This window comes from Alligator mississippiensis, chromosome 10 (assembly GCF_030867095.1).
Source record: "Alligator mississippiensis isolate rAllMis1 chromosome 10, rAllMis1, whole genome shotgun sequence".
NCBI classification, from domain to species: domain Eukaryota; kingdom Metazoa; phylum Chordata; order Crocodylia; family Alligatoridae; genus Alligator; species Alligator mississippiensis.
In genome coordinates, this window is record NC_081833.1 from 74522155 (window position 1) to 74534383 (window position 12229).

The window sequence follows — 12229 nt, forward strand, 5'->3', positions numbered from 1 at the left end:
TGGGTATTTTTAGAAAGAACCCTGCTTTTAAATAGGGCTTGTGCATGCAAAGTAAGCCAAGAGAATTGTCGTAAAACATTGGGGTCTGGAAGTCCCCTTCATCGCACCCTCCTTTTCTTATTGACAGGCTGGAGTTTTGCTGTAAAATAGCCCATCTGTCTATATTAGCGTGTCCAAAGATGCAAAAAGTGTAACTCCTTGTCTGAAACATTGCTGTCTCAGTTTTTCTGTATGTAACTCATTTCCATTAATCTGGAGAAACTCTTCTGATCTTGTACCTTGTGGGAGATGAAATGTCAGCTGGTTTCTTCTGTTTTATTTTTCTCTTCTCCTAACAAAGAAAGTCATCTGGGAAGAGGAGAAGACTGGTTCTAGGGGTGCCAAAAGTTCTTTTCTTTTATTGACTGTATTCTCTCTGATGGACAGCTCATTGCCTGAGAAAAACCAGCAGCTCAGACTAATGGCTATGGATGTGAGTCACACATTTTCCGTGTTAAAAACTACCTTTGGCAGGAAACTTTCTACGCAAAATGTATAAGGTTCTTTTGATATTTAAACAAACAGGTTAGAGGCCAACATTGTAAATGATTGAAAATCATTGTTTTGCACATTCGTTAGTTATGGAAATGTTGTGTTCAGCAATATCATGGATTTAGGACATGGTAGAGTGTGTATAAATCCATAAATATGTACCTTTTCAATAGATAATACAGACTTTTAAGTAATTCTTATGACATTCAACATTCAAAAATATGCAAATAACAGAGAGTCTCTTCAAAGTTTTAGTACTTTAGAGAAAAGGAATATTTGAATATAAATGGAAATTGTCTGACTCCATACAGCAAAGCTGGATTTCTGGAAACAGACTTTTTCCATGCATATTCTTTTCCATCTTCCCCAGTTTCCTCACTTTTCCCCATAAAAGTATATTCTGGCAGTAAAGATGGAAGAACGGTTTCATCTGGGATCTAGGTGGGCATTGAAAACATTGATCCCTTTGCTCACTGATCTTTTCATGTTAGCACAGGAATCGTTTTCATGGTTTTGCTCATTTTCAGTGATGACATACTGATTAAAGGTGCCTTTGGTTCCTGCTTCCTTCTTCCTTGGGGGCAGGGGCGTTTAAAGGTGAGAGGGAGTAAGGGGAACAAGTTTCCATGATCCTGATGCTGCACTGTAATAACCTGTAAAGATCACTTCTGTCAGATCCCCAGGAGTTGCCTATGCCTAAGACTGTGACCTTGCATTGAGCACTTTGGGTGGTTTTGTAGGTAGTGTGCAAACGTACGCATGTTGTTTCTGAAAACCTGGACCTGAAAGTCCTCTTCTCTTCTGCAAGCTGGTCTGAGTTGATTCACCCCTATGCCTACATGGGGTCCCATGCATTTCAGTGTCCTCCTGTGTGGAATAACTTGCACGAGAAGTTGCTGTCTCTAAAAGGCTCATTATATCTGCATATTGGTAAGGTGTCCCAAATCGTAAATTCCTTTGTCTTTCAGAGAAATAACTACTCAGGCTTGACAAAATCAACTTTGAGTAAATGGCACCTCATTGTGAATGCAACACCTTGCCTCGTCGGCAACGTACGTAAGGTTGCTCTCTTGGGTCCCTGTAAAATACTGATCACGGTCCGTATTCTTGAGGTTGTGAATGGGTAGAACTGAGGCTACTGAGAGGACTGCATCATCCTCCAGTCATGGTCTATCCCCAACAGCTTCACATCAAGAATACTAATACTGGGCTACGTTAGTAGGACTATTGCCAGCCGAGTGAGGGAAGTGATTATTCCCCGCTATTTGGCACCAGCAAGGTCACATCTGGAGTCCTATGTCCAGTTTAAGGCCCCCCAGTATGGAAAGGATGTGGGCAAATTGGAGAGAGTCCAGTGGAGGGTAATGAAAATCGGGGGCTGGGGGACATGGCTTAGGAGGAGAGGCTGAGGGATACTGGGCTTATTTAGTCTGCAGAAGAGAAGCCTGAGAGGGGATTTGACAGAAGCCTGAAAGGTGGTTGCAAAGAGGATGGAGTCCCGGTGGTGGCAGATGACAGGACAAGGCATAATGTTGCAGCAAGGGAAGTTTAGGTTATTAGGAAAAACTTTTTCACAAGAGGGTAGTAAAGCACTGGAACAGGTTACCCAGAGAGACTGAGGTATTACTCACCAGCCAAATGATGTTGGTATAAGGTAGTTGCAGAAAACCAAGGCGGATCTCACCAGTATTTCGTAGCGTGAGATAGGCAGGTGTTTACAGTTCTGCTGAGACCAGATGTAGCCTTCCCACTCAAATAAACAGCTCTTGAAGGGTTTAATTAAAATCTTGGGCTGTGAATTGGTAGTACTCTGCTAAGCATTTCCGAATAGGGACTTTTTAGCAGTTTTTGCCATTTTACTTAACGTGGTCCTCAGGTTCCTGTGATCTGACTGCAGTCTCTAGGAATCCCTTCCATTTGGTAGCTGTGTAATCCCAAAAGGCGAGCAACGTGTGCGCACTTTGACAGTTCTGTGGCTTGCTTATAAAGACTTAAATTATGGTAGTATTTGTATATTCTGTCTGCATTGGCTTGAGAGTTCTCCGGGGGTATATAACAGGAGCATTTACAAGAAGTGGTAGTGCCTTATGAAACTTGATCTTTCTGCTTATCTCCTCTATTATGTCTACTAATGCTCCAGTTAACCCACTGGGGCAAATTAATGCATAGTGCAAGACTGCTGATTTCCTGTGCTTTTATATTTGGCCTAGTACCTCCACACTAATATGAAACAGTTTTAAGCCTAGTTTGGTGCCACTGCAGAAGGGCCCCCGGGGTAAGAGAAAAATGAGTGTGTTGGAAAGCCAAGTTTACCTGAATGAATACTGCAGTATCTGATGTGCTTCTTAACATCTGGTGTTAGTGGCTTACACTGGAGTCTTTCCTCATTTTTAAGTTGGTTTAAGTTAACTAAATACCATCAGACATGCTTTAAACTGTTCTTCAAAACTAATTCCTTTATGAAGGGAAAAGGGTTTTTTTTTTTTTTTGCCTATTTTCTGTCCGTTCCCAGTTCTAAGACTTTTTTTTTTTGAGAATAGCTATAATATGAGCAAAAGCCTGAGGACTCCATGAATGGAAGCTTTAATTTTATTGCATTTATCTCTTTAGCTGCAATTAATTATTCAGAGTATTCATTAATAATTAAACTTTTGTAAGTGACATTTTAAACGTATATTCAGAATATATTGCAAAAGTGGCCGTTGCTGTTAAAGAGCAGAGTGTCTAAAAGCAGATATGAAATTTCTTGACAGTCAGTCGTTTGCAATACCTGTAAAATGGGCAGAGAAAGATAGCCAAGTCCTAATCACTAGAAGTGAGTGCATCTAACAAGGTGGGACAACTCCTAGTGTTGGTAACTTACAGTTTCATCAAGAATCTCGTAATTTGACATGAGCTATGATCAAAAGAATGTCAAAGCTGAGATGCTTTAATTTTTTTGATTAGTTGCTAATTTTTAATAAGCATCTACACAGATGTGGACAAAATATTAAGTGCACTGTAAATGCTCAGACATCAGAAATGAAATAAAAATAAAAAGCTCAATATTTCTTCCTCCTTTCCATGATTTTAGGCTGGTCCCACAATCTTTTGGAGCCCGACTCTTGATTTATTATTTCTTTTTTAAATGTTATGTATTTACATTTGCAATTGTTGAACTTCAAACCTGCACACACCAAGCCCAGCACAGTCTGTGCTCATCTACAGTTAGGCAAATTCTTCTGGAGTATCTACTTTTCACTGGATTTCAAATCTGACAGATGGTTGGCAATTTATAATGAATCCCATTTGTTGTAGGCAACATAGACCGTTGCTGCGCATTGGAAGGGTAGACTAGAACCTTATTCTTTTAGCTCCCAAAGTACCGGCTTCCACTGCTAGATGCAAAATAGAGCTTTTTATATATAGATATATCTATAGATACAGATATATAGATACACACACACGTATGTGCATGCAAGCAGTTGTCTTCAAACGTGTTTACTTGTGTCTGTGACTCAAGTACATGCCTAAGAATGAAGTTAAGAAAAATAAAATGACCGTCAGTGATGTTTTTAGATGTTGATCAAGAAAAACAACAGAGATATATTTAGCATGTGAAATGATAAGAAATTAGCTAATCCTCTCATCACTACAAAATGGACAATATGGAAGAAAATGTGTGTAACTGAGTTTATTTTTGAGTACAAAGAAAATATTTAAAATTATCCCACACTGAAAAGATGCTGTAGTGTCATGAAGAAGAACAGAAGGATGATCTCTTTAAACAAAGTGATAAACTGTACGCTAAATAAAATTATTTTATTTTATTTATTTAAAATGTTATGCATTTCACTTTATCCACGGATTCTGTTTGTAAAATTTTTTTTCACCTTGAATGCTGTTACGTAATGGTCTAGTCTTATTGGGAACTGAAAGTCAGTGTCTTTCCCTGTTTTACACCTAAGTTTAAAAAAAAAGATTTGTTAAAACATTAGGTACCGTTTCAATTAAGCCCATCATCCCAATTTTTAGCAAAAAACTTTTTCCATCCCTTTTCTTTGGGGACATACCCATAAAAAAATACGTACTTTTCCTTATTAATTGTTCATAATACCGACAACATGTTCACTCTTACCAAAAAACCACAATTTTTTGTAAAGCAGAAATTTGAAGGCTTTTTGGAACAGAGGATTACAGACTTCCTCCTGCCTGCCTCCAGTTGATAAATTCTTCGTCATCCTGCCAGGGGTCATAGACTGTTACATAATTCCAACGAAGGAGTCGGTTTCCAGAAAGAATGACGAGTTCCTGGAATGGTACAGCTATCAAATAGGATGGATTACAAAGTGTTGCATTTGCACCCTAGCAAATAGCTGTGATGTTAACGGTTGTGGGGAGCAAACCCCAGTTGGCCGTTTTAGAAGGAGAGCTTTGTAAAATGTCAATGCTGAGGTTAATGTTTTATTAAAAAGGTTTGCTCCTTTACATTGCATTTTTGTCCTTTCTGATTTTGTTTTGTAGTGTTGTTCCCCAGACCACAGTAATACTGAACAACGATCGGCAGAATTCAATTGTAGCCAAGATGGTGGGGCAGGAAGAGCCACTGAGCAGAACAGCGGATTCTCTGGAAAATATCCTTAGCAAGTTAGTAGCGACTACTATAATCCTTTCCCATCCTGTATTAGCTCTATCGTGAAAGCAGTAACTGTCAGTGTGCTGCAATTACAAGTGCAAAATGACGGTTCTTTCTAGCGGAGGGGAAAAGTATTCTAGTGCTGATGAAAAGTGTGAGGTCGAGAGTGCTGCATAGCGAAGTCTGCTATCAGCAGAAGAGGTACAGCACTGTATCTCAATGCTGGCAAGGAGGGAGCGCCTCTGAGCAGGAGGGATTAGTTCAGTCTCTGGCCTGTTGAATTATTCATATTATTAGAGCTTGTGGAGAAGGCTGCTCATTGTGTGACAGGCTTCTGTGATGTGGATCCCTGTCCACCTGCACCGTACTAAGACTCCCCAGTTCCTTGAACAAAAGTTGCTCACTAGCTATGTGATGCCTGTACCTTGTATTGCGTCCAGAGTATATTTCAACAAGTTACCTGGAAGCAATAGCTCCACAGAGAATAATATTTCAAATAAACAGGCGTAGAAATAAAAAAAAAATAAGATTTAGAAATCACTTTGTTCTTACCAGTTACATATTATGCATTCACGTTTCACTGATACAGTTTAAAAAAAAACAACCCGTTCCCTTCCAAGTAGGTCACCTTAGATAGTAACCGCATAGTGTGTGCTTTTATACAGATACTGATCTTTGCAAAATGTTTTTATCTAATAATGCATGTGATTTTTAGATCTGCCAGTCAGGTTCTATAGATTTTTGTTCATGCAGTTTGCTGGTAATGTATGCAAACAGATTTATTTTAGAAAAGTGGTGCTACTGTTAACACGTCTAATATCTCTAAAGGGTATTGTCTCTCTCCCGGTACTTGCTTTGCTCATTTTTTGAATCTAGGGGAGTCAAATGTTTTCTATTAATCTTTCATGCCTAGCATTTGACTGGACTATACATTTTCCTTAATATACTAGCCAAGAACAATGTGGGGGGGAGGGGAATTAATTTGTCCATTTTATTTTTTTCATCATACTGTGTTCAATTTTCCATTGATTGTCCTTCATCTGAATCAGAAGCAAATGGTTTAGTTTTTACTTAATCTCCTCCAGCGAGTCATATTTTGATGTTTTCTAAAGAAGAAACAACATTCTTGTGCATAGCTTTCTGTGCATTAATTTCTGTTAATATCAAAAGGATTTTGGATTAATTTAATTTGCACAATTGTAATATGGACTTGACTAAGTTCATGTAAAACATCTGCCGTTAAGATGCACGCAAGAGAAATGGTGGTTCCTTCTTGAGTTGTTCAACTGTTGCAGATTTTTAAGCTGGATATCTCTTCATTAAGGCAGGACTAGGTTTGTAAGAGGACCCACATAATGAATTAGAAGTCAGAGTTAATGTTTTAATCACCTAGTGGGTGAATCATTAAGTTTTTCAAGTCTAGAATCCTGCTTTTCCCAAACTATGTGAATTCTTCATTTTTTTTCTCAGTGCTGTTCCCGGACGTAGACAAAACACCATCGTGGTGAAGGTCCCAGGGCACGATGACAGCCACAATGAAGATGGGGAGAGCGGCTCTGAGGCCAGTGATTCAGTTTCCAACAGTGGCCAGATAGGAAGCCAAAGTATTGGGAACAATGTTACCCTTATTACCTTGAACTCTGAAGGTATGCTGATCAAAACGTAAGGCCATTTGAGCACAAGTCACAGGAGCTGAAATTCTAGTGTAAGCTGTAAAACCCATGTTTCCAGTCCATCGTGTAAAGACCGTTTAGGAAATCTGGAAGTGTTAGACAGAGTAGTAAGCATTAGATAAGACTGATGACAGGCCGGAGAGATCCAAACTTCTTTCGTTCCGTCTTGCCTCTTTTTTGCTAATGTTTCCAGGCAGAAGAACAAATTAAGTTTATTTGTAATATTTCAGTGTTGCTGAGCGTAACCCCCTGATTTAACACTCTGCAGCAGTGCAAGGACACTCAGTGTTTATACACTTTTTATAAATACAAAGAGTGGCAAATGAATTACTAGATGCTTTGGCTCCACCTCGAAGTGGAACTGTAGTTCCAGAAAAATAGCTGTGTTCTGTGGGAAGTAACGCAGACTGTACCAGTGGAGCTCCTCCTGCAACTTATTATGCCATTCCCCTGATGTGGAATTTTTATGAAAGTAAACAGTTATTTTGGCAATTCTAAACAGTTTTTAACAGGAAATTCCGATAAAAATGTATTGTTTATAGAATAGTCCTGTCTGCAGTTTCACAGTTTTTGGAAACCTCTGCCTCACAACCTATATCTTTGCAAATCAAAGTTGGTGGAAAGTACATTCTGAAATATGTATTTTAGGGATGTTCTGTTGTATGCACTTAGGGTATTAAAATACATGATTGCTAGCTGCTGTGTTTTATTTAATCACCAATGTGATGGAAAAATACAGAACACAATTTAGCAGACACATGTTTTAGGTGAAAAGTATTATGTGAGCAAACAACAGGCTATCACAATACAGTATGGGATTTTTATGATTGGTTTGATGGATGGCATCACTAATTTTTAAACAGAGGCCTGTAATTTGAACTTTAGACTACACAGCTTTTAAATTAGGTTAGTTAGCCACTAACTTTTTCTTTATTGCATTCATAAACAAACCATTCTGTATGTTTATTCTCCGTATGGTAGTCTGTGCTTACATTCATGCACCGCCGGTGAATATATTATGTCAGAAAATTGCAACCAAGGTTGTATATGCATTCTTTGATTTTTGCATTTGGAAGCAAATTGGCTGAACCTTTGCATCCCTGAGAGTAGAACAGGAGTGAAATGTAGAGTGTAAACTTCAGTTTTGTTATATTTTCTTTTCATAATCCATGCTTCTTCAGCATGGTCTCCAGACTCAGAAGGCCAAGTGTGTTGGTTACCATCTGGGAGTGATAATTAATATTTAGAATTAGTTCAAGACATCTTGAAACTGAGCACTTCTACTTAGAGTGACCTAGACAAATGGGAGAATTGGGCCAAAAGAAATCTCATGAGGTTCAACAAGGACAAGTGCAAAGTCCTGCACTTAGGATGGATCAGTCCCATGCACCGAGACAGGCTGGGGGCTAACTGGCTGGGCAGCAGCTCTGCAGAAAAGGACCGGGGGGTGACAGGGGACAAGAAGCTGAATGTGAGCCTGTGGTGTGCCCTTAGTGCCAAGAAGGCTAACGGCATCCTGGGCTGCATTGGTAGGTGTGTTGCCAGTACTTCAAGGGAAGTGATTATTCTCCTCTATTCTGCACTGGTGAGGCCACATCTGGAGTCCTGGGTCCAGTTTTGGGCCCCCTCCACATTTTTTCACCAGAAGGATAGTAAAGCACTGAAACAGGTTACCCAGAGAGGTGGTGGGATCTCAGTTCTTGAAGGTTTTGAAGATCTGGCTAGACAAAGCCTTGTCTGGGATGATGTAGTTGGGGCTGGTCCTGCTTTGAGCAGGGGGTTGGACTAGATGTGACCTCCTGAGGTCCCTTCAACCCTCATTTTCTATGAATTTAGAGTGTGAATCCAATAATTTTAAAGGTGACCAGTGGTTTTGGACACCTTGGTTTTACATACCTGATGTGTAGCAGGTTTCAGAAAATTTGGAGCGTTTACCCACTGAAAAACGCATTCTTCTAATGTGTCTTTAACTGAGCACCCACAGTCAGTCTTGGAGAACAGTACCCAACGTATGTGGGGCAGGAACTGTACCTCTTTTTGGAGTGCATAGAGAATGGTCGAAACCAGAAATATGTAGTCATGGTTTTGACTCCTTTCTCATGGAGAACTTTTTCATTTTTCACGCCTGACGTGCACCTTGTGACAAAATCTGTTTGCAGAGATTAGCCAATATTAGGGAAATGAGGAGAGATTAGATTTCTAATAGAAATTTCTAACAATAGGTACATTGTGGCTAATAATAGCATTGCCATTTGGGGGAAAAATGGCTCCACAGCAGCAGACTTAAAATGCTCTGTATTTGCCATTGTTTGTGGCAATTCATTTTATGCATGTCTAGCAAGTGGGCTTCATTATTTTGGTATCTATCATTAGACAAATAATCCCTCAGATACTTATATCCATTTCTTAGTGCCTCTCAATCTAAGGAAATGTCTTCAGGTTTAGACTGAGCTGTCCACTTCCTTATGGTCTGGGAATAGCATGAAGCATAAATGCTGTGTCTTCCTCTGTGCTCAAGTGTCAGCCAACATGATGTTCTTATTCACCAAAGGTGTTGAGCACTTTAGTTATACAGTTTATGTGCTGAATACCCATGCCCTCGGCTGGTAAAACCCAGGAGTAAGGATGCTCCATCAGTAGTTTGATCATATATGCATGCTTGTTAACAACAAATGGGAATGTCAGGGATCCGGTCAGCTCGCTGCCTGCACTAGCCGATTCGAAAAAAGCAAGGGTTGGGGTTGTGTTTTCTGTTTGCTCCTAGTTAAGGATTCTGTGACTTTTATATGGACTGTGTGACTGTTGTAATTGTCTGTATCACTTTGGTACCAACATTGTGAAATATGTGGTACATGGAGCTGCCTCTTAAATGTGTCCAGAAAATGAAGCTGGTGCAGGATTTTGCAGTTCACTCCCAGCCTCCTTTACAGTGGGCATTTTACACCAGTGTCCTGTAATTTGCAGTGACTGCCAATTGAATAGTTTTACCTTTTGCCTATGTAAGAGGCTTGGGCCATGTTTTTGGCATGTACAGAAACTCCCTTAGCATGGCAGGCAAGGCATTTTCAATGAAGGCCCTTTGACTTTGGGATTAATTCTTTTTCTTTCTCTCCACTTTTGCACGCATTGGCTGACATGTAGATTATGCTGCAAACCATATGCATTCTCCCTGCCTATTGGAGAGCAAGGAGAATGAGGAGTAAGGGGATTTCTCATTCTTTTTATCATGCTGGTATGGATCAAAGGTGGGTCAGGGTGCAATGAATGGAAATGTAAATTTTAAGAATGGCATGTCTCAGTATTGTCGAGAGGGCCCAGTATATCTGCACTAAACTTTCTTCTTTTTCTTGAAGTGGGAACTGAAATGAGAAATCTAACTACGTTTTTTTGAACATCCAGTTTAGTGTTGTACATTTTGCTCTTGAAAATTCCTTTGCGAAACTCTAACATATACCCAGGTCGTTTCTGAGATTAGAATTGAGGTTGTTGTCACAAAAGACAGAATTTGTAACAATGTAGTGCATGTATAGTTAAATATTTCGGGCAGCAAAGAGCATTGAGTAACTCTTCTAAACTTTTCCCAGCTGGTGTTAAAATACTGTGTGATACAGGGATCATGTGCTTTCAGGGAAAAAACCTTTACTTTGAATAATCTTAAATTTTACTGAACTTGTGCTGATTTGACAGTTGTTCAGGCTTTCAAGTTGGTTTTAATTTCCCTGATCTTAGGGCTTTATTCTCTAAGGGAATCTACTTACACTAGAAACTGATGATGCTCAGCCTTTTGGACAAACAGTCTCTTAATTCTTTGCACCTTTGGCAAGACCAGATTCGGACGTAAGAATAACCCTCGTGATTTTTTTTACCAGCCAGTTTAGACCAAAGGGTTTATTTGTTACAGTTTTATACATTTCTGCATCAGTTATTTATTCCAGGGATGACGTGTCTAATGCTAAGAAAATGTTTGTCATACTTTGCCCTTTTTGACATGGTTGTTTGGCACAGATTTGCAGAGAGACAGATGTTGGCCTTTTATGCAATTGTCGTATATGTAAATGTTGGAGAAAGAGCTAATCCATTAATGTCTTTGGATCTGATTTACTTTGGACCTTTGGTGGACTCATCCATTACAAATCTCCTTGAGATTTATGAATGCTCTGAGAATCGGATTAGCAATCCCCCCAGACCCCACCTTCCCTTGCCCTGCAAAGATAAGAGAAGGTTTTGCTCAGCTGGAGGGAATGCTAAGCATACTAGTCCAGAGTATGGCACAGAAATTAAATTATCAATTAAGGAAAGTGCTGCAGAATGATCGCTCTATCTTTCAGAATCATTTCCTTTTACAAATGAAGGTACAAGTCATAGCACCCTTCAGTATAAAAAGGCGGATGGTTAGGTGGTTAAAGCGGTTCAGAGGCTTCGTAAATGGTCGCGAAATAGATGCTGTTTCTCGAGGGGTCAAAATGGTACGGAATAAGCAAGACGGGACAGTGGGAACACCGATTAGCTGGTCTAGTTTTTGCGCCACTAAAAATAAACATTGTTTGAATCAGTTTGTGAAACTCTGGTCACAGCCAAAAGATTGTCCCAGTCCTGCAATATGTTTTAAGTGGATGGATTTTTGCGGAGCTTTGCAGTCGTTCGCACTTGGCGGTTTCTTATTTAGATGCCTTTGTGCGATTGGCATCCACGTTCGAATGTTTATTTTTACTTGTCAACTGATATAGAAGTCATGTATTAGCCATGCTTTAGTCCTTGTGCACTATTAGACTAATTGTTTTTTTTAGCATGACTTCACCATTCCTTTTTCTGTCCAGAGAGGCAGGAATAAACCGTGATAAAGAGTTTAGCTACTCAAGTTTGCATTACAGTTGGCTTTGAATAAGATGTTAAGCTGGAGGCACTTACAGTCTTGCTGAATCCAACAACTTTTAGTGTTGTTTAAATATGACTTCAGCTGGGTGTCCACTGTTTACAAGGAACATTTCCCCCATCTAATAGATTTGTTCAATCTTAGCTGCACAATTTCTGTTCCTCTATTTTTTTTTACCCCATAAAATATAGTTCCTGAAAGTATAGTTGTCACCAGGGATGGACTGAACCAAAAACCCTGATCCAAAAAGCTACAAACCACAGGTCATTTGTAACCAAGAGCTGAATTTTGTGGCCTGATTCCATTTCCATTTGCTAAGTTTTTGCATTTGTAGTAAAGCATATCGTTTGTTTTTATCTAAGAAACATTCTGGTGGTTTATTTTATTTTATTTTTAAATAGATCCCCCCCCAAATCACTATCCATGTTATAAAAATGAACTACTGTGTGTAGAGTTTTGTTTTAAGATGTAGCACTTATGAATGTGAAGCATCCAAAAGTGGCATGGTTTTAATGTTATATGCCAAATTTGACACAA

At 39.4% G+C, this 12229-nt stretch overlaps 1 protein-coding gene across 4 annotated transcripts in view; it reads left to right on the forward strand.

Annotated features, from left to right (window-relative positions):
* The window catches only part of BANP (BTG3 associated nuclear protein), a 215539-nt gene that overhangs the window by 42653 nt on the left and 160657 nt on the right, over positions 1–12229 (forward strand). For all 4 annotated transcript variants that reach the window (XM_059713929.1, XM_059713930.1, XM_014607885.3 and 1 more), the window contains exons 5-6: positions 5035–5157; positions 6617–6792. In XM_059713929.1, coding sequence (XP_059569912.1) covers positions 5035–5157; positions 6617–6792 — 299 coding nt within the window. The remainder of the gene's footprint in view (positions 1–5034; positions 5158–6616; positions 6793–12229) is intronic.